Source organism: Macrosteles quadrilineatus, unplaced genomic scaffold (genome assembly GCF_028750875.1).
Source record: "Macrosteles quadrilineatus isolate MER2022 unplaced genomic scaffold, UCM_ALF_1.0 Scaffold_2__2_contigs__length_208266976, whole genome shotgun sequence".
In the NCBI taxonomy this organism is placed as follows: domain Eukaryota; kingdom Metazoa; phylum Arthropoda; class Insecta; order Hemiptera; family Cicadellidae; genus Macrosteles; species Macrosteles quadrilineatus.
The window spans coordinates 23,290,789-23,313,726 of record NW_026542595.1 but is presented as its reverse complement, the minus strand read 5'-3'; the positions used below and the strand labels follow the sequence as shown (position 1 = coordinate 23,313,726).

The following is a 22,938-nucleotide window of genomic DNA, read 5'->3' as shown; positions in this document are numbered from 1 at the left end:
TTACTTTTTGATCGTACCACATTCTATATTATTCAACTCAAGCCTACGCACAGGCCACTAGTGCCCATATATAGTCTCGTTTCCCATCAAATTTATTTTTACGTTAAGGAACCATTTTAATTTTATTTTATTAATTATGTTACATGAATTCAATGTAATAAATCAAATTTTTCTCATTTTAGTTATATACCATAAGTCCTTTCACATGTAACATTACTCAATAACTTTTATTTATATATATATATATATATATATATTATGCTTCATATATAATTGCTTTCTTGCATTATTTGTTATTTTTGTATTTTGGTGGAAATAAACCTTGATTAGATTAGAGTGCATAAATTGATCAGTTCAATTTAAAAATGTTTTTAAAGTTTGAGTTTTGAAAATTGGAAAAAACAATTGAAATTTGAATGAATTTTATATAATAGGGTCTAAATATTTAAATTTATCAGGATAAAAATGTTCAATTGTAGATAACTGAACAAAAGCATAACAATACACTATAACGTTACCTAAACTAACTCAATTAATGCTTTTTTATACATTAACTTACAAATATTATAAAATACTAAACGTAATTTAGATTTAACTAATTAGATACTTAAAATTATTAAATCTTTTTACGATCTGGGGAAACGTCGATTATAAAATATCAACCAATGCAAGTTTAAGAATCTTAAAAAAAGAAATCTTGAATTAAAATATCGAGTGTATTAATTTATATATTTGATTTACTATTACTAGTTGCAATTAGTTATACAAAGGGTTGCATCACCAAATTATTCAGAGTCTGATATTTTCCTCTTTATTATTTGTGATATTTTCTGAAAAGAACGAGTCTATTAACATGGTCACCGGGCACAGCAAAGTGAATAAGTGACGATGTAAAGTGTAAAGCCGTGTCCCTTCGGCCTTCGATAATCGATTGCATAAACCATCACGATTCCGATAGCTGAAAAGTAGTCGATAGTCATGTGACGTCATTATAAGGTTTCTGTACATGTGAAGAAGTGGCCTCCAACAAACTCATCTGTTTTCAGTTTTCACTCAGCCAGCTGCAGCTCTAAGTCAGAAGTCTGGTCTGATTCTGATAGCGAGATTGGGCCTAGGCCTAGCCTAGCTGAGAGCCTAGCCTAAGCTAATAACAACAACTCACCTTTGTGCTGTGTTTGTTTATTTTCTGATGGTGAACTATTTATTTACTTACTGTACACAGAGTACTATACGTTCACAATTAATTACTGTCAAACCGGTAGTTTTTATTTTTAAGGTTAGAGCAAGGCCTAACTATTGGTAATAATTATACTGGAGATATTAGCAAATAATAATGAAATGTGTACGGTAACCAAATTTAAATGTTCAAAAAGGACAATATTAGGCTTTAAAAGGCCTTTTGAACTTATAAATTTGGTTATACATTTAATTACTAATGGTGTTGAAAGTTACCCTACTATTTGTTTCAGATGTCTTGTTAAAAATCTTAAAGTTTTTTGAAATCCAATAACCTGTAAGTTTAGGCCTTGCTAAGTTTATGTGGTATTTATTTCATATCCATAGAGACCTGTACTTAAACGTTTGGAAGGACCTTGCAAAATTTCAATTTGTAGCCTGGTAGCCTACATTAGTCGGGGCGTGGTCTCTTATCAAGCATTTTTTCTTACTGGATTGGTTAATAGTTTCCTCAAGAACAACTTGCCTTTTTTACTACATGTTCAGGAATGCCTAGAGGTCTTGCGTTCACCAAAATGACTGAGTTTTATAAATTGCAGCCCATAAAACTAGGTTGTGAAGTTAGAGGAGTTGACTTAAAAACAGAGGATCGTTCTGAAGGTATGTTCATAATATCATAATTATTGTATTGCACCGATAGTAACATGAACATGATTAAAGGGTACTGTCCATTTCTTTTCTTGTGCAAGCACAATGCTAGGGATCGCACAGTTAGGGAGCGGAATCATCTTAAGAAACTAAGATATATGTAGGCCTACTTGATGTGAGGAAGATAGGTGGTGAGTGTCACCTTACTATAAGATACATTAAAAGAGTACCCTCTATTTCCAAGTCGAATCCAAAATAACTTACACCTAAATTCCAATGGTCTAAATTAAGTGTATTTTTCAGAACATCAATGGTTTGCGTTCAAGACTTCCTAAAGGTCCAATTCCTATACTGCGACTGTTACGACTCTAGGCTAGAGCCGCGCGGCTGAAAAAATTGACTGCTTCAATGCAAAGTAAATGCAACTCATTCCTATCGTAGTGAAGTTATAGTTTATACTCACGGAGTTTGAGGTGTGTACCTTCATGGATGATTCAGAGTTGATCGCAGGTTCGTCACCACCCATCCGTTTTCAACCCCAAGCACCCCCAATACTTGAAGAAGATGTCTCTGAATGAGAATACTCTGAAATCCCTCTTTTCACCGTACCATGAACAATGGATTAGGTTATTCGTTGTTTTTTACAGGAGTTGTGGCATAGGAATTAAGACGAGCGTCTCGAGCCGTAAGGCTCTAAACGCGCGGCGTATCAGTCGCCACATAGGAATTGGACCTTAACGCTGCATCAATCCCTTAGACATTTCGTGTATGATGTTGTTGTACTGGTGGAAATTTATCTTACAGAAGATATAAGCAGCGTTGAATTGGGTTTCATCAATTACCAGTATAGGGTATACAGGTACATGATAGATCTATTGCATCGAAGCAGAAAACCAGTGGTGGTGGGGGGATCCTTAACAAATTTGATTAAGGCCTATGGGATCTCTTCCCTTCTTCTCTTAACAGTGAATGTGTCTTTGAGGCCTTGAAACTCAAGAACTCTTTATTTGTCTTGGGTGGTGTCTATCTGCCTCCTAATCAAAACTTTACATTGTAGGCCTATATTGAATTTGCATCTATTCTGGAGGAATTCTCAGTTACAGTACAAGACACAAATTAGTTTTTGGTTATCCGGTATTGGAGATTTCAACTTGCCGAACGTAGACTGGTCCAATCCTTTTAGCCACCTCAACACATCAGCCCAATGTATTTTTGATATTTTGAATTTTCTTGATCTAAAGCAGTACAACAATATCTACAATGATCGAGGTGTCCTTGATCTGGTCTACTCTTCTATACTACAGTTTCTTTGCTCCTAATTTAAAGAAATGTGACCTCGCCCATGTATTCGAATGGGTTCTACACCTAAACTAGGCCCTACCCTGTGGTCGCCGGTTCGATCCTGAGAAAAGTCAGTAGCTTTTTGATGGTTCGAAACTGGACCCAGCTGTTCCTGATCATTGGGCTTTAAATAAATGATCCTGGCTAATGAAACAGCTGATCTTAGTCAGTAACAAAGCTACACAGATCATCTCACGCCATTCTACACTCATCCTTCACTCATATTTGGGTTAAAATACGCACCTAAGTGGCGTCCCCATCTTAATGATTGATAATAATTGATAATAATTGCTCCTGGTGAAGACTCTTTCTCTTTATTTTGTTTCCAACTTACTTATACTATAAGGAGAGCACGCCCATTTAAATACATTTCCTGTTTAGTTCTCCCCTGAGATCAAATCTATGATGATCAAGAAAAAAGCAAACATAAGTGCGCTACAAGCAGAATCATGATGACCGTGTCTATATCATCAATTTTGTGCTGTTCAAGCGGAATGCAGTAGACTAACGAGGAAATGATAGGCCTACTCAGCATACATTCAATCTATTGACTCATCTCTGAAAAGTAACATTGCTGTCTTCTGGAGTTAACGTCTGAGAAGACAAACTACCTTCTTTCCTAACTTACCAAATCCCCCTCGAATGCTGCTTGATAAAGAATCTGCTGAAAAACCTCAAGACATCTCTTTAACCTTTTTTTCAAGAATTTTACTATGCAATGTGACGGCAATTAAAAGGCTTTAAATTAAAAATTAAAAATAAAATAAAAACCCAAATTGTAAATTGTAAAATTAAAAAAAAATTAATAAAAATATAAAATGTTAATAAAAAAATGAAAATAAATGAAAAATAAAAATTTATTAGGTTAATTTCATAATTAAAAAAAAAAAAAAAACAACACTATCAAAACCCTACCCAGGCTGAAGCCAACCGAAACCCCCGGTCTGTGAGACCCAATTTGAAATAAAGGACCCCGCTTAGAAACACACAAACCAAAACCATTGGGCTGGGCACACACTGATCCAGCATTTCACCTGAAGCAAAATGTTGAGAAACGATTTGCTTGAAGCGTTTTGTTTCTTTGCTTCTCCAGGGAGGTTCACGCATGATTCAGCATTTGGTTTCAAGCAAAAAAAAAAAAATATAATAGGTAAATATTTTGTTTATTGGTCCTCTACTACAGTATTGTTTTAACATATGTGACTAGGATGTCAACGTATCTATTGCTGTATGTAAGTTTTTGCAAAATACTGGACAGAAAAGAAAGAAAACATTAGGTGGATACACACCCAATCAATCTGGAGGTAAACATTAAGGATTTCCTCTCAGAAATGAAATCAGGTCCAGGGAAATTTTACAATTATTGTAGAATAATTGCTATACTATATTATTGGAAGGGTTTTAAATATCGTAAGTTATATAATTAGAAATTATTATTAGATAACGTCGTGATGGTTATAAATAATGAAATGAGTAACCTTGGTTATTTCTTAATCCCCTACCTATTTTACTACTTTGCATCGGCTGTATGACTACCAAAATGGTAGAAAGAAAAATTAAAGAATTCAATGGGAATTAAAACTATAATTAAAGTTTTAATGAAACTTCAAAATTAAGTTAATTTTTCAAAGAAGAGTTATTTTTAAACAACAAAAGGTCAATTGAATTTTGAGAGCCACTAAGCTTTACTGGTTAAAATGGATTTGGCGCATGCGCAGAACGTTTTGCTCCTTTAAACATCAAACATCGTGCCTCATCGGATCCATTCGTCGAGCAACTGCTCAAATGTTTCAAGTGTGCGGCCTCGCATTGAAATACTAGGGGTGCTCGTCCCCAGTGAAACATTTTGCCTCGCAACACTTGCTTCAGGTGAAATGCTGCATCTGTGTGAGGCCGGCCTTGGCCTGCGAGACCCTGCTTTAAAATACACTAACGCTGGGCTTCTGAGACGGGCATGTTATGAACAGTCAAGGTCACGGCACCCACGCAAAATGAACAAACAATATATCAACAGGTAGGGGAGGAAAAGGGGGGAAGGTATTGGGGGAATAGAATCCCCCAAGTAAACAGTGTTGCCAACATGCGCTTGTGAAAATTCCCGTGGGCCTGTCAGACTGGGGTTTTTGTAAAAGTGTTAAAGCTTATTTGAAGAGTTAAGTTTTTGGTAATACTGGACACTTTCATCGTAAATCCGCAACAAAGAAATAAGGTGTTTAATATCTATTGAGTTTTTATCTTCATTAAAAGTTTTAAATTTTATGATAAAACTTAAGTAGAATCTCATGCATTGTTCAATTTTTATGAATTATTCTTATAGTAAATTTTGTGAGGATTTCAAAAATGACATTTATTTTAACAATACACGTCATTCTCACATAGTAACATAAGTTTTTTCCTAAAAACTACCGTTATTACATAATATCTTAATTTATCTTTTATTCATTTACTGATTTAGTTATTACCCTCAAGTAGACATCATTGAATCACCATTATGATGAAGTTTGACGGATAATTTTATTTAACACTAATGAGCTGGACACACTTTATAAATACAGCCTATAAGTTACATATGAATTTGAACAGAGGGTGTGTTTTGCCTCTTGGGACCCTAAAACAAAAAAGTAAATTGGTACTGGGTCTAGGTCTCACCATGAAACCTACGGTATTCCCTATATGGGAAATTCGCTAAAAGAGGCCTCGGGGTTAAAAAAGTCATTTAAGAAAGTTGTAGTACTGGTATTGATATTCTAGAACAGTTTAAAAGTGATTTTAGACTGTTTAAGCCAAGGTCTGGGTAATGAATAAGTAGCCTACCGGTACCAAACTATGTATATTTGTTAATATTAAAAACTCACGGCCAGACACAAAGTCCTTAAGGAAGATCCTAAAGGATAGTCATTTTCTTACTCTCCTTGTGGGTTAGTAAAACCTATTCCTCCCTAGGTCAAAGAATATGAATGGGGTTAGTAAAAAGCCTCAAATGGTGTGGCATTAAATTAAATCCACTACAACTCACATACAGTGTAGGTCTAAGATTACAGCTTAAGTTTGTAGTTCCAAAGTGTGGGTTGATTACTTACTAAATACTGACAAGAATTATCAAGTTGAAATTATTTATGGCTAAGAGATTGATAAGGAGATTGATGATCTAGTAATAATTTATAGTATCAAGAAATATAACAAAAATGTCAAAAGAATCATTTTACAAGCTTATACCAATTAAATTAGGATGTGAAGTAAAAGGTGTGAATTTGGTTGATAAACAACTCCCAATAGGTAACAATATTAATATAAAATTATTATTTTAGGATAAACTACCGATATCTTTTTTAAGTAACTTGCAAATGAGAGTTTACACTTGCATTCATACTTCTTGTTGAACAAAAAGCTAGGTTTTCAAATCTTAGGCACGTTCTTTCTTCATCACTCATAACCTCCTTTCAGAATTAATTGTGCAAACAAATTTGGACCCTTATTCATTGTTAAATTTGATCTAGATTACCATACTGATTTCATGAGATAATGCAACTTGTAGTCCTTTCTTTACACAAATTATAAACTTTCAGGCATAATTCCAAATGTTAGATTCCAAGCGAGGTTGTTACTGAACTCAGAGGCAATTTTTTTCATTGTGCATTAATTAATTAATAAATAAACAATGTTTAATTAATTAGGCTATCTAACAAAAATATGTTATTAAATTTAATAACCCCTTTGTACCTGTGATAGCTTATACCATAGACTAACCAACACAAGTAGACTTCTCATCCCATTGTAAATTTTGAAGCACGTTTTTCGTGTCTAGTTCATGTATGTGACACAAAGGCGCTAGTGTCGATAAAACTTTGTTTCCATTATTTTAGGGTTAATTTCTTGATTTGTGCTTTACTGTTTGGCTATATAACTAGGGGACAAGTTATTGTTTATGATTAGATCATATTATTTGGTTAAGGTTTTAAATGGCTGTAATAACGGGAAACAAATTGTAAACAAAACACGACCTCTACATAAACCGTACATGAACTAACAATAAAATTGTCTTCAGCTGTTTCATAAGGATGAGAAATCTACTAAGGGAGTATGTTTTATCTATGCTTATACTGTTCTGTGATTATTATTTATTAATTTTATTAAGAGTTTTACAGTTAAAATTTTGCATGTTGTTCATGCTTGACCAGGCCTACTGTCATATCTTTTATGTTTTGCTCATTGTATTTTAGCGAATTTCCCATATAGGGAATAAGCTATTACCGTTGATATCATGGTAAAGACCTGGATCCGGGACCGATTGACTTTTTTGTTTTGAGGTCCCCAGAGACCAAAAACACCATCCATTCAAATTCATATACATAGCCTATACAATTTTTCACCTCCAAAACATAAAAATTGTCAAATTCTTTCTAAACTATTTTTTAGAGCTTATAAATACATATAATTTAGTACCGGTATGTTGAAGCGTTGTTGTACGCCCAATAGTTACAAAGGAAATTCCAAGAAACTAAGTATAAAATTCCCATTTCATTATTATGGAGAATAAATAAATTATTGCAATTTCCTGTTTAGGTAGACCTATGTACTCCTACTTTGATCAAATTTGGTAAAATTGTTTATATCATACCATAGACAAATAGAATGAATATAGACCGGCAGCAGTGCTGCGGTTAGCATATGTTCCGGCACCCACCTCTAGGAGTGTCGTGTAGTTACGGCGCACACCGCTGCAGCGTCTGCTGGTAGCATACTGCTCCTGCACTCCTTGCCTGCAGCGGTGTATGCCGTAACTACACGGCACTCCTAGCTCTGGGCGCCGGAAGCTTCCTTTGACAGTATATATATTATTCTATTTTTGTCTATGATCATACTAAGTAATTGTTAAATAAACAATTTTGAATTGAACAATTTACAACATTTTTTATTAATAAACAAAAACAATACCGGTAAGTCAAGTCAATGATTTATTCTGAAATAAAATTTTAAAATTAAACCAGCAAAGCTGGGTGAACAGGAGAAATTGTCAAATTTAATTACAGAACCAAATAAAACTAGCTTAAAACAAAACTAACTTAGCTTAAAAACTACTAAACTATTAAACGTTTCAATGAAAAACTCTATTTATTACCTTTCTTGTAGAACTAAACCTGAATACTCACTTAAATTGATGTCATTTAAATAAATACCCCCTCCGCAGCAAACCTGCAGACTAAGCAAATTTCCATTTACCTGGATTTCTACTAAAATATTCCCTTAAAATTATCAGATTTATTTCCTAGGTATTCAAATAACATTAATTTTAATGAGTACTTAGGTTTGCTGCTACAGGGAATGTATTGAGGTGTGTTTTTCATTTAAATATTGTTAGCTTAGTATGAAATAAATAAAATGAAAAAATTGATTAAAATATATTCCTAAACAAGCAAACTACAACAGTTTGTTTATTCTCCATAAGAATAACATGGAAATTTTAAATTTACATTTTTTTTATTATCTCTGTAACCGTTTGGCATACAACAACGCTCCAATATACAAAATTATTTCTTTTTTTAAGCTCTACAATATGGTATGAAAGGAAATTGTAAAATTTTGTGTTTTTATAGTAAAAAATGGGAAAACCCAATTTTTACCCCATAAAACCCTCCATAAACCCCTGTTCCCATAATCCGATCATGCTGGTTCGCGAACTCGTTGGCATAAACCGTTTACATGTTTGTACCAAATTTCATCAAATTCGGATCACTCTTGCTCGAGTTATCGTGCTGACGGACACATATATATACAGTAGAACATCAATAACAAGACTCTCATAGAGATTATAAAATAAGACTTGTTATCAAGGTTGACTTCTTATCAAAGGTTTGCAATAACATGGGATTAGGGGTAAAATAATTTCAAGGGGATTTGAAAATTACCCTTGTTATCATTTAGAATTAGAATGGATGGTGTTTTTGGCCTCTGGGGATTTCAAAACGAAAAAGTAAATTGGTCCTGGGCCTAGGTCTTACCATAAGACCTACAGTAATAGCTTATTCCCTATATGGGAAATTCGCTAAAATGAATCTGACAATTTTAAAGAAAAATTTTATTAACCAGGTTTAAAACAGAAATTCGCTTGGTCTGAAGGTTTGCTGTGGTGAGTATTAATAGTATGGATCTATTTTTCAGTTATAAAACAAATAAAAAAAGATGTCACTGAACACAGACTACTTGTTTTCAAAGACCAAGGTAAAATATATGGTCATCGGCAAGTGGAGATCAGCAAGTGGTTTGGTGAACTGGAGTGTACGTTCTTCAAGCATCGACGGTCTCCTCATCCGGAAGTGTTTAGAGTGTCCAACGACCCAGCCGAAGGGTGTACAGGTTAGTACAGTGTCATAGCCTGAATTCATTTAGTGGAAGGATTTTTGTTGTAGTAAAAATATTATTTACGAAAAATATGCTTCAAACAAACCTGAATTCATTTAGTGGAAGGATTTTTGTTTTAGTAAAAAAATTATTTACGGAAAATATGCTTCAAACAAACTATTTGGACTCAGGTTCTTTAAAACAATTGTGAACATAAAATTGTACCTTTACTTTTTTAACTTCAGACTATAGTATTTGGATAAATTAAGGTGATTTTTGTGGAGCAGGAGTTGGCCGAACCGGTTGGCATATAGATGGAACATTCCAGCCAGCCCCGTATGCCTACTCCCTCTACTTCATGGACAAAGTTCCCAAGAGTGGTCCTACAGTGTTTGCTCCGATGACTGAGATCATTGATAACCTCCCTCCCTGGAAGTTTGCGGAGTGGGACAGAATTTACATGGCCAGTGATCGAAGAGGTGGAGTCGTCCATCCATTAATCTATACACATCCAAGGACCAAGAAAAGGGTTTGTTTTTCTACCTTAAATTTGTATTTCATCATGGGAGGCCTAGAACCACTACAAGTGAAGTTAACGTAGAAACTATTGCTCTATCTGTGTTTTTCAGAACCCGAAAAAATAAATCCGTTTGATATTTCAGTTTCTAGTGTCATAAAAAATAAAGTTTTTGCCGAACGGGGCTTTATGTTCTGCAATTGAGAGCAGCCATTGCAAGGGAATTTGAAGCCTTAAACAACAATAAAAATCTATGCAAAAAGATTGTTACAACGTACAAATGTATATAAACGCTTTGAAAAATGCATTGAAGTTAGTGGAAAGCATTTTGAACAATTTTTTTAAGTTTACAACCCAAGTGTAGTGTAAATAAAACCTAAGTGTAAGTGTAAAATACACCTAAGTGTAGTTTCAATAAAATTATAATATTAAAAAAATTGATTTATTAGTTGCTTTAAACAAATACACTTACTTGGTCAACTGATTTTCGAAACACCCGGTAGTTTACAAAGACTACAGCTGTTTCGTGCTGCGAATGGAGCACATCATCAGGCCAGAATGTCAATATGGGTTATGTATTCTTTATGATGGAGTTGGTCAGAAGTTTTGTACTTAAAACACACAAAAAAAACATTTAAAACTGATCAACCAGACTGCTACTATACTTGTGACACGGCGCCGGCGGAGGTCCTAATGTAGCTCATCCACAAAACATCCTAAAAACTCATTGTTGTATGTAGGTTTGTCGAGCTCATAATAATGCTTTAGTTGTCATGTCACAAACCTAAAACTGTACATTTTTTGCATACACAATGTAATATACAACTGGTGTTCATAGTGTATCTTTTAAACTAGTTAAAAAGTCTCGTGTGTCAACATTTATTTCAGGTTTAAAAGAGTAGATACCACTTTTGCTCACTAGTTGTTGTAAATAATTATTATTTACATTGTTGTTTTTTTAATAGAAAATTTAGCTTAATCTCTAAAAAGTTACACTAAACTCTTTGTTTACCATGTGTTAAAAAAAAGTAAAATAAAGCAGCTAATCTTTCACTGTATATTCTTCCAAACATCGAAGATGCTAGGTTTTTGTGCAGATATAAATAAAATTGTTGATCCCTGAACTAACTCATATCTTTGTCATTGAGTCAATGCTATTACCTTTGTCATTCATTAGGTATTGTGTTTTCACCTTGGGATGATGGAAGACTTCATTTATGACTATGGAACGCCAAAAGAAAGATTTGCAACACCAGAAGAATTTCACCGGATAAGGGATGAAATACATCATGAATTTGTAAAGGATGATGGAAAAATTCAATACAGACATGAGGTAATTATATTTTAAACATTACAACCTTTATCTACTCTAATTTTATAAGGGTCCACATGTAATTTTAAAATGAACTAATAGCGTCCAATAATGTAGCTTTGTTGGTATCTGAATACTATGGAATAAGTTGAATCATTTAACTTAAAATGGCTGAAAAAACATTGAATATATATATTTCCTGATATTAAAATTAAAAGTAAAATAAATTAAAGGAAGAAATATAGGCCTATTGTTTTTATGAGCTATTTTTACACATTTGATGCAGTTTTGTAATGGCAAGGTGTTACTGGATTGTGGACTCCAATTTTCTGAGCAGAGATGAACACGGGAAACTATTTAAATTATGTTCTAACAAAACCCAGAACCACTGTAGTTCTGAAGAGTAGCATAGACTAAGCAACACAAGTAGACTCCTCATCCCATTGTAAATTTTGAAGCTTGTTTTTTGCGTCTAGTTCATGTACGTCCACACTGATCGCTAGTGTAGACAACATTTTGTTTCTATTATTTTAGGGTTATTTTCATGATTTGTGCTTTACTATTTGGTTATATAACTAGGAGACCAGTTATTGTTTATGATTATATCGTTTTATTAGGTTAAACGAGGTTTTAAATTACTGAAATAACAAGAAACAAATTGTAAACAAAACATAACCTCTACAGTTGGACGTACAGAACTAACAATAAAATTGGCTTCAGCTGTTCCATTAGGATGACTAATCTACTAAGGGAGTATGTTTAGTAGCTTAAACAAATACAATTCATTTTTAGGACCCAATGCACCCATAAAAATGTAAATCAACTGCATCTATCTATATATTAATAGGCAAGCATGTTTCTTTAAAACCTTTTTTCTCAGCTCGTGTGTATCGTAGGGAAAATCTACGCATACCGTTAGAAAGCTATTTTCCTGTAGGTGTGCAGAATACCTTTATAAATTAAAATAGGCTCAGAAATAAGCACAAAAAATGAATTTGAAATTTTAAAAAATTAACATGGGTCTTATGGGTTGCTATGGTGATGACGAAATAACAACAAAATATAAACAGAAAATCAAAACAAATGAAAGACATTCCAATCACATGTTTTATTTACAGTGTGGGGTGAAAATATAGAAGTTTGCACAAAACATACTTTTGGTCGATTTTTCGACCACGGGGCGTGCTCTCGTTTAGATAAATACACACCAATGTGGTACCAAAACATCCTTCTTGGACAACTGAGCCACTCTGAGGTCTTAAATTTGTAACTTTGAAACAATTGTGTTAATTCGTTGTTTGAAGCTTATTTTGGTTATTGTGAGATTAATTGGTTCAACAGATTTTTGCAGACAACCTATCCAGCATGATGTTGGCTTTGTTTTTAACAAGTTGTGATGGAAAATGTGCACAATAATCTCTTAAATAACAATTATGTTAACACATTAATTGTCAAAATTATGAATTACTTAGAGTTAATGCCAGTGTTGTATGCTATTACAGTGGCAAGAAGGAGACTTGATCATCTCAGACAACTGTGCTGTGGCCCACGAGGCTGCACCAGAGACCCAGTACCCTGTAGGCAAGGTTGGCCTGAGAGTTCTACATCGCACCACAGTCCACAACCCCATCCCTCCAACCAAGGAATACCCTGAGAGCTCCAGCACTGTAGAGGAATGTTGAGACACCAATAGTGATCAAACTTGTTATCATACAGTATAAGCAAATTTGTTGTTACATTCCTTATATTTTTATATAGCCTAATGTTAATAATATTAATTCTACAACACTTATTATTCGCCTATATTATTGTTCCAATCTAAGTTATCTTTAATTTTGACTTTCATTTCAGTAACTTTAACAATTTAATCAGTCATGCGGATCTGATAGTAATCAAAATAATTTGATACATTTTACTACTAATTTATAAACTTATGGTTCACAATTTTTGTCTTTTAAAACTTTGATATTTTTGGTCGCAGTTATCATAGTCAACAAAATCTAAGTACATTCATCATAATAAATTAAGCCTCGACCATGGTGTGCTGATGAACGTTTCCCATGATAAACTTTTCATGTTTTGTCAAAGCTCATTATGTATATGCTTGGATTGGTATCACTTAAACCTGACTAAAGCCAATTACAGTGTCACAAGAGTTGCTCATGCCATTTAATATAACCCTAATACCGCCTGAGTAACAACACCAAGTCTAACTTCTCATGAGTTCACTCTAAATGTCAGAGCCCCAGGGAATCGGTTAAACTGTTGTGTATAATTTTACGAAATGAAATTACAAAAGACGTTTTGTACAGGAATGATGGATTTACCCACTATCGATAACTGTTGGAAATCTACCATCTACATTAGCAATGAATTTGGTTAATTAATGGACGAGAACTTAGGATTGTTGTTAACTGAGATTTGGTTGATTTGCCCATACAAATATCATTGTGTTCACTAGTGAGACCGTTAAGTAAGTTCGGGTGGACTCTTCCATTGTTGCACTCATATTCACTCATCCCGTTAGGCGCAGAATAAGCGTACTACTAGTTATTTGAAATTAAAATACACATCAAATGAAACACACTGTTAGGCGAAAAATAATGTGATTTAATACTGAAACTGTTTACAAAAATTAATAATGGAACTAAGGCCAGGCGCACACAGGTGACTTTGAGTCTAGCTACAGTTGCCCGACCAAAATGTTCAGCATTGTTTTAAATTGGAGTGCGCACACCAAGGAAACAGTCCCGCAACTGTTGCAACCGTTGTTCCCGGACCCAGTTTGGAGGAGACAGCTCTGCGACTCCATTGTCGCGGGACTGTCGCTCCAGGCTTGGTATCCATTGAAACAAATCTAGACTTGCACACATAGGAATGGCAACCATATGAATGTAGGTATTTTAAGCCAAGTATGAATATACTTATGTTATAACAAATAATAAATTTGAGAAACACAATTTGTGTACCCAAAACAAATTATGTGAGGTAGGTCAATACACAGAAATTTAATATAGATAGTTACAAGACAAATAAATCTAAATTTACAGATATTACAAAAAATTTTGATTCTTTCAATAAATATGTTGGATGCCTGCTCCATCTTCGAATTCTCGAGCAGATCTCCATTTTTTTCGAGATCTTCTCAGGCACATACTTGTTGCCCTTAAAATTGAGCAAGTCAGTCTCGTTCTGATCCAATTAACTACCAGGCTGTAAGGCTTAACCCATTTTTCTGACAATCTCTCAGCTAGTGCTCTTATTAGTGTTTGAAAGTCTTTGCCTAGGATTCCGCAGACTGATGTTATCAAAGGAGTGAAAGAGGCATTCCGGCTTTCACAGGCTGAAATATACTTTCTTTTCTTTTCTTCTTCTGCATTTTGTATGACATTGTCATGAGGTTTGGAAGCATATGAGGGAGCATCGGTGTCTACGACACGGATATCAAATAATGCTTCCCTCTGTGTCTCCCATACCCCTCTACATGCCAAGTCAGCTTTAATTGCAGGCCCGTTTGCATTTCTATTCTCTGCTATAAGGGGTTCTTTGATACAATTCCCCCATGCCTGTTCCATAATGTTTCCTAAAGCATCTCTAATTTCATTGTGTCGTTTGATAATTAGGCCACCTACAGGACATGTAAGGGCATGGTCTGTATTAAATTCTTTCCCACAGCCATCACATTTGGTTGGTAAATGGATCGGTGTCCGACCATATCTCAGTGCCAGGGAATCCCTAAATTCTTGGGGTGACATGTCTAAATTTAATTTCTTCAATGGTACACAGGATAACCAGCTGCCATGTTTTGATTTAGGGTCAGCATTTCGTAGAATTACATTTTGCCTTTGTAGTGAAAAATATTTTAAATTTTCATTTAATAATTTGTTTTCTTCAGTTTTCTTTTGTTCTCTATGGAATTTTAATGCTTTTTTTAAAGCATCTTCATGCTCACTGAACTCAAAAGAGGTTTTTAATGCAAGAGATTGTAAGAGAACTTCACACCCTCTTTTTGACGTTTCATATATGTGTTTAGATTGTACTATTGGATCAGCCATCCCTATTCCTCCACTTTTTACTGTTAGATGAAGTAATTCATGCTCTTCTTTACATAGGCCTTCTTGTAATCCAAACAGATTGGGGAAAAGTGATGTTCTAATAGTGTGCTGGATTGGACTGAACATTTCTGGTTCAACTTTTACTACTCTCTGGAAAAAAGTCCATTCTGCTTGTAATGATTTTGTAGCAACAGTATGGGCTGATTGAGGGTGTTTTTCAGCAATCCCAGCAATATTTTCAACACGCTGGGTCCAAGCATTGATCTTTTCTGTTGCAAACTTTTTCTTTTCTTCCTCGCAGCCAATAAAGCCTCCTAAAAACTTGCTGCCATGAACAACTTCAATTCCCTCCATTTGTTTCATAACTTTTTGGGGAATTTCAAAATCATGGTTCCAAATTAGTTTGGTTTTTTTTGCTTGAGGGTAGTATCCATATTTTGGACCAATTTCTTTAAGTTTTTGCCACCATTGTATCACATTATTAAGGGATCCTTGACAAGATGAATCATCTGCATACCAGGTCTGAAAAACATCTGGCATTCTTTTTAATTCCTGAATTAGTGGAAGAGTTGCTAATCCATACAAAATCATCGATAAAGGGTCACCTTGGGTGACACCTTCTTTGCTGAACAGTTTTTTACTAGTTCCAGGGATTATCAAGTCTGCGTTGCATTGATAAGTGTTGTAAATAAATCTGGCAGCTTTAGGCCAATGTAATCTTGCTTGCCACAATGCATTTACTCTGTTAATTTTATTGAAGGCGTTATCAGCATCAACTAATATCATGCACCATTCATTTGTATTGTCAAAGTTCTCATCCATAACAGTTTGCATAAAATGTATTGCTCCCTCTATGCCTGATTTTAGGCCTCCACATAGTTGATTAGTACCTAAAGCATGTTTTGCATCATCACCAAATGCTACTATCATGCATTTAGCTATGATCCGTCTTAGGCATTCTCCAATTCCGATTGGTCTCACTCCGGGACATTTGTCGATGGCTATCAATCTATTTGCCATTAAGGCTCTTATTTTATGCCAAGGTATTATTTCTCCATTTAATTTCATGGCTAAAGAGGCTATTGAAGATCTAAGAAGCGCACTTTTCTTTCCATGTCTTAACAAGAAATCCGTCCAATTTTCTGAGGAGCTTCCTCCTGGGCCACCACTTCCATGAAGTTGTCTTGCTACTTTCTCAACATGCTCTGCTGTTATTTCTGTGTTTTCTAGTTTGGGAACTTCACTCATGGTTTCAGGTAGTTTTATTAAATCTTTGTTTGGAATTATTTGGTCTGGATGTTTTTCTTTTAATAAATCATAAACTGTAGTGTTGGTGTCACCGATATAATCATTAGGATTAAGGATTCCTCCTACCATATTTTGGTTTACTACTCTTGATGCATCTTTTATTTTTCCACATTGAACAAGTCTGTTGAAATAAGTTTCTGTAAACTGTTTTTGTTCATTTGCATCAAGTTTTTTACACTTGTTCTTTAAAGATCTATCGCATCGGATGGCCTCATTTACTAGCTCATCATACCTCTCCTCCTTCCACTCATTAATTCTTCCATCAATTAGTCTTCTGATGTCTTTTGTTTGTTTTATCATTTTTTCTCTCTGCAAAATAACAGCAATGAAACATATTACTCTTTCAGAGGTTTCTTTTCCAGTTGCTAGCAGTAATATTTCTTCCGCTAGTAATTGTACAAATTTGTCTCCAATGGATCCATTTGGCAAATTATATTGCAATCTTTTAAGAGTAACGATCTTTTCCCAACGAGGCAACCATATAGATGGTACTTGATCCTCAGAGGATTGTATTGGATTTACTTCGAAATATTTTGAAAGATAATCAGGAGATCTGCATTCGGTGTGTTTGGGTGGATTAAGAGTTGTCAATGAATCATTAATTTTTTTAGAATGATCTTTGTTCAAGTGATTGAGGAATCTTGCATGACTTTTGAAACTAATCTCACATTCAGTACATTTGTTTTGATTAGTTTTTGAATCTATTACACTATAATTGCTGTCTGTATCTATTTCCCAAGTTTTAGATTTTGGAATAAGTAGGTCAAAATGTCCAGACACAGGATTGCCAGATAATAATAAATTTATTATTTTATTGTTATCACCAGAAGAGATTTTTATTGGAGGCTTCCTCATAGCTATCGTTCTTGTCATTATTCTTGGTTCTGTAGATTGAAGGTATATATGAAAATTAAGTTGGTATATTTGGGATAGAGCAAGGCATTCAAGGGACGTGCCGTATGTTCCATCATTCCTCATTAGTTGAATATATTTATCTTTCTCAGAAGCTTTGCTTTCATCAACTACAAATGGTTTTACTTCTTCCCAATGTTTATTTAAATACTGAACTGCTTGAGTTCGTAATTTAGAATGGCTATTTTGATTATGAAATAAGTGTTGACTTACAGTACGAAATAAGCAGTTTCCATCCTTCTCTGTTCTTATAACTGAAAAATATTCTGCAGTCCCCATTCTAAGGTTCTTGATTGAGGTTAAGGCCAATGGTATTGATCCTCTTCTGTTATTTTTTACTTTAAAGATAAAGTTGATCACTTGGATGAAATTTAGAATGCATTATTTTGTTAAAGATTTGATAAAAACTATTATAAATAACACTAATTTAAGTATTTTAGTAAAAATTAAGTGGAAGGAATATTTTTGCTTGTGTTTATAAAATTTTAGTCAGCTGATTGAGGGTGTTTTTCATCGTTTGTACAAAAACGTACAGAATATTAGTATATACAAAATAACTAAATATAGAACAACAGCAGTGCTGCGGTTAGCATATATAGTGTCCGTGTAGTTTCAGCGCACACCCCTGCAGCGTCTAGAGCTAGCAAGCGTTGCCATGACAAGCTGGTACAGTAGTTGGAGCCAGGAGGGTTGCCAACTTCTGGAGAATTCTCGGAATCCGGGGGGAGTTTGTTCTGTTATTTTTCTGTGTTTTAAACATGTTCTGGGGATTTAAAAAAAATGTGTTTTTTCTGTTAAAATTGCTGGATTTCAGAACTGTTTTCTTTACCCATATTGAAAAGTGGCTCTCATAATTGGTAGCATTTCGTTTGCATGGCTGGTAACAGATGGTGAGTCGACGACGGCAACAAATCGATGAATACTGAGCACGTTCTAGCGGCACATTGCAGAACCTTCTTTGACAGTCTATATTTTTCTATTGGTCTATGATATTAGTTATAAAAATAATATATTAGTAACTAAAAAATCAGCAAGAAAATGTCAAATATCTCCGCTGAGCTCATAACTAGAAAATTACCTCGTATTGGGCTATTAGGAGGAAGGGCTACTTTCTGCACTGAAATTTTAACGGTCCGGCCACTGTTGTTCACTCAGTTGTTAACGGACAACTGAGTAAAAAATGGCAGCCGTTCAAATATTTTTTGAATCTGCTATTTTGAACCCTTGAAGGGCTGCCATTTTTGACGTAGTTGTCTGTTTGAGCTCAAATTTACAGCATTGTATTCTAATAGTAAAGGCCTTTAATTTGATATGCAAAGCAACCTATGCTTAAATTTAAGGTTTTTCCTGATTCCTAGTGGGGCCGTCCCCCTGAAGGTGTAGCGCATCACTGAATAATGTGTTAATAGCTCATACAAGTGTAGTAAGAGCGTATTTACATCACGCAGGTGAATGTTGTGCAACTAGCGGAAGCGAGCGGAAACATGTTACGTACAAGATTTTACCTGACCCGATGATATACAGGGGGTTACGTACAATATTTTTCACTATCCATTTCACTCATCTTCTAACAGTAACGTTCTTTTACAAACAAAAGCTAGGTTAAGAAAATTCTGTAAAAGCATAACAATAAAATTGAAGCGCACAGCTGATTTCTAGCGTTGGTCGTTGGCTCCATAGAGGTATATATTTTTTAAGTTGAGCACTGAATGTTATTTAAATGGGTTTCATTACCGTACTTCACTAGTGAGTTTTAGAAACTTTACTTCACTTGTGAAATAAAGAAGTTGTTTACATCACGCTTGGGATAGGGAAGTTTAACATGGCAGGCTGGGTAAAATGATTTGATTGTAAAATGATGGGTAAAATGATGATTGTAACTGTGTACTTTACCAAGTTTTGATCTTTATTAATTAAAAAAAAATATATATTTAACCGTCCCCGGACTTTTTCCCACCCATATCGATTTAATGAACAGATTTTAGTCAAAAGTTACCTTTCACTTTGGATGTTGAGGTTTACTGCTAATATGCATCGCACTAAAACAGTAACTGGAGCCCTATACTACAGGTTGTAGGAATACAAGGTCAATATGTATATCAATATCTTCATACCTAGGAAATTTAGATGTTGGAGCAAATACACCAATCATAGTTGAAATTGAGGAAATGGTATGGATCAAGAAGAATCCTGTCTCAACCTGAGTTTAGGATCTGAAAGTTAAAACAGTGGATTTTTCATTGTAATGTCCCCCCATTTCAAGTACTGTTAACTATAGCTTGGTGAATTTGAATTTCGAATTTGATACTGTTATGGTCACTGGTCACCCTTAAAGAGCAAAATAATAATCACCAATTTAGTAAAATACCCCCGCCGCAGCAAACCTGCAGTCTTAGCAAATTTCAACTTGTCTGATTACATTTTTTGAGCGGAGCAAGTGAAGCTCATTTTTCAGATTTATTTCCTATTTATTTGAATATCATTAATATTAAAGAGTACTTAGGTTTGCTGCTAAAGGGAAGAAAATGGGGGTTTTTTTAAATATTGATAGCTTAGTATGAAGTAAACAAAATTTTATTAAAATATGTCTATAGACAAGCAAGCTACAACAGTGTATTTATTCTCCATAAGAATAACATGGTAATTTTAAATTTACACTATTTTGGGAATATTTTCGTAACCATTAGGCATACAACAATGCTTCAATATACTAAATATATATTTTTTTAGCTATACAAAATGGTTTGGAAATAAATTGCAAAATTTTTGTTTTCAGGGTGAAAAATGAGAAAAATCCATTTTTACCTCATAAAACCCCCCATATACCCCTGTTCTCATAGTACGATCATGCTGGTTCGCGAACTCGTTCGAATAAATGTAGGTTTACACTACCAAATTTCATCGAAATCAGATAATTTTAGCAAATTTCCCATATAGGGAATAAGCTATTACTGTCGGTCTCATGGTAAGACGTAGACCCGGGACCGATTAACTTTTTCGTTTTGAGATCCTCAGAGGCCAAAAACACCATCCGTTCAAATTTATATGTATATATATACAGGGTTAGTAAAAAGTGTGGAGAACCCCTGTTATTTTTTTAAGAACGGCCCATACTAGAAAAACTAAACTAAATCCCCCATTTTGGGCTTGGGGACCAAGTGGCTATTAGGCTTAAAAAGTACTTCATAACATGCCAAAAAGGTGTGTAGGGTTTAGTTTTCCTAGTGTGAGCCGTTACAAAATTTACAGGTTGTCTCCAGACTTGGAAAGCTGTAAGTTAAATTTAGCTTCTGAGAATTTGAATTGGCTGCCATTTTTTACTGGATTGAGATAGAGACCTTTAGTTTGCGTTTTTGGTTTTTGTTTACCAGGACCTTCAAAATGAGGGGTCACTCGATGGGTCTTTGTATTTGAAATTTTTGAGTTTCCCCCAAAATCCCTCATTTTGGGGATGTACACCAAGTGGCGGTTATGCCCAAAAAGTACTTCATAAGATGCCATAAAGGTGTGCTGAGTTTAGTTTGTCTAGTATGGGCCGTTAAAAAAATAACTGGGTCTCCACACTTTTTACTAACTATGTATATATATATGTCCGTTAGCGCGATAACTCGTGAAAAAATTATCCGATTCTGATGAAATTTGGTACAAACGTGTAAACTTACGTTTATTCAAACGAGTTCGCGAACCACCATAATCGGACCATGGGAACAGGGGTATTTATGGGGTAAAAATGGGGTTTTCTAATTTTTGACCCTAAAAACAAAAAATGTTGCAATTTCTTTATAAACAATTTTCTAGAGCTTAAAAAATAATTAATTTAGTGTATTGAAGTGCTGTTGTATGCCTAACGGTCACGTAGAAAATTCAAAAGATTGTAATATAAAATTCCCATGTTATTCTTATGGAGAAAATGAAAACTGTTCTAGTTTACTTGTTTATGGATATATGTTGATAAAATTTGGCAAATTTATTTATTTCTTCCTATACTATTGACGTATGGTCAAAAACACTTTTTACTTTCCCGGTAGCAGCAAACCTAAGCACTTGTTAAATCTAATTTTATTAAAATTGGGAATAAATATGTCTTATTTAAGGAAATATTTCAGTAAAAATGTAATCAGACAAGTTAAAATTCGCTTAGTGTGCAGGTTTGCTGCGGTGGGGGTATTTGCTTGAGTTATCGCGCTAACGGACACATATATAAATATATATGAATTTGAAGGATGGTGTTTTTGGCCTCTGGGGACCTCAAAACGAAAAAGGAAATCGGTCCCGGGTCCAGGTCTTACCATGAGACTTACGATAATAGCTTAATTATTCCCTGTTCCCCGAATGTTGGAAATTCGCTAAAAAATACAGAGATTAACAATTTAATTGAGACGAAGGTAAGTATAAATTAATCATTGAAAACATTGTAAGATTATCCAATTACACATACTTGTGAATCTTAAGAATAAATCTAAATTCCTGGTAAACTACAATAAAACTACAATACTACAAAACTTTATAAAGCAATAAAAAATTAGGTACACTTAGGTATTATACAGAGGCCACATATTTTACAGCGCGCTGCAGCGGTTATGTTAGGTTGGGTTATCATAAATATGTTTTTAGGACTTTCCTCGTTTCGCTATGAATCGAACGATACCAGATGAGTCATACCTTCTATTTATGATAACCCAACTAACAAAAACCGCCGCAGCGCGCTGTATAGGGTGGCCTCTATATAATGAGTGAAAATTTAAAAACGTACGTTTTCATGTCCCTGGCCTTTTACTTTGTAGATACTGGATTTGTAGTTTATTATTATGTGTTTTAATATTTTTTGGGACGGAGGCAACATGTTACACACATTTATTTGGTTTTAAATAGGTTCTAGGTATTTTTTTCGTATAAGTCTCGAAATTCACGACCATGACGTGTCCCTAGGGTACATTTTCCAACTTTCACGCTGTTTTTAGACTAATTATTCATGCCGAAATATATGAAGCCATATTTTTATGTCATCAATGGTTATTAAACTTACAAAAAAGGAGCATATTATAATTTTATTGTCATTGCAGACTGACTACCATGACAAAAAAGTCCGTCCCTCGATTTGGCATCACGACCATTTGGGAAAAATTTTCAACTTTGGAGCACGACAGTGGCAAGCCTGGCGTCGATGGAGTCAGTTGGTTTTAGAGACTAGTTCGGGGTGTACGTCAGGATTGTAGTGCCGGTCGTTTTGAGTTGAAAGGATGAATTACAAGATTAATAAAGGAAAGATTGTGTTTTTTGTAATTTTGGTGTGTCCATGACCGTACGTAGTCATTCGACAAAGTAGACAT

General features: G+C 34.4%; 2 protein-coding genes across 10 annotated transcripts in view; both read left to right on the top strand.

Moving 5' to 3' along the window:
* Positions 1-22,938, top strand: part of LOC128985378 (desmoplakin-B-like) — a 412,041-nt gene that overhangs the window by 266,666 nt on the left and 122,437 nt on the right. The window lies entirely within an intron of this gene.
* On the top strand, positions 1,068-13,114 carry LOC128985380 (alpha-ketoglutarate-dependent 2,4-dichlorophenoxyacetate dioxygenase-like). 5 transcript variants are annotated; one of them, XM_054404826.1, is made up of 6 exons: positions 1,068-1,192; positions 1,470-1,836; positions 9,325-9,519; positions 9,792-10,033; positions 11,199-11,354; positions 12,836-13,114. In XM_054404826.1, the coding sequence occupies exons 2-6, from the start codon at positions 1,725-1,727 to the stop codon at positions 13,013-13,015; spliced, it is 885 nt and encodes a 294-aa protein (XP_054260801.1). In that variant the 5' UTR covers positions 1,068-1,192; positions 1,470-1,724; the 3' UTR covers positions 13,016-13,114. The 5 variants fall into 5 exon arrangements, with proteins under 5 accessions (XP_054260801.1, XP_054260802.1, XP_054260803.1 ...); XM_054404827.1 differs by having other exon boundaries at positions 1,105-1,299; positions 1,564-1,836; XM_054404828.1 differs by having other exon boundaries at positions 1,114-1,192; positions 1,564-1,836.

Bases quoted from the DNA above. Each gene is read 5' to 3' on its own strand.
- LOC128985380 (XM_054404826.1), top strand. From the start codon at position 1,725: ATGCCTAGAGGTCTTGCGTTCACCAAAATGACTGAGTTTTATAAATTG. The intron at 9,520-9,791 runs GTTAGTACAGTG...TTTGTGGAGCAG, and splicing joins CCCAGCCGAAGGGTGTACAG to GAGTTGGCCGAACCGGTTGG. The intron at 11,355-12,835 runs GTAATTATATTT...ATGCTATTACAG, and splicing joins AAATTCAATACAGACATGAG to TGGCAAGAAGGAGACTTGAT.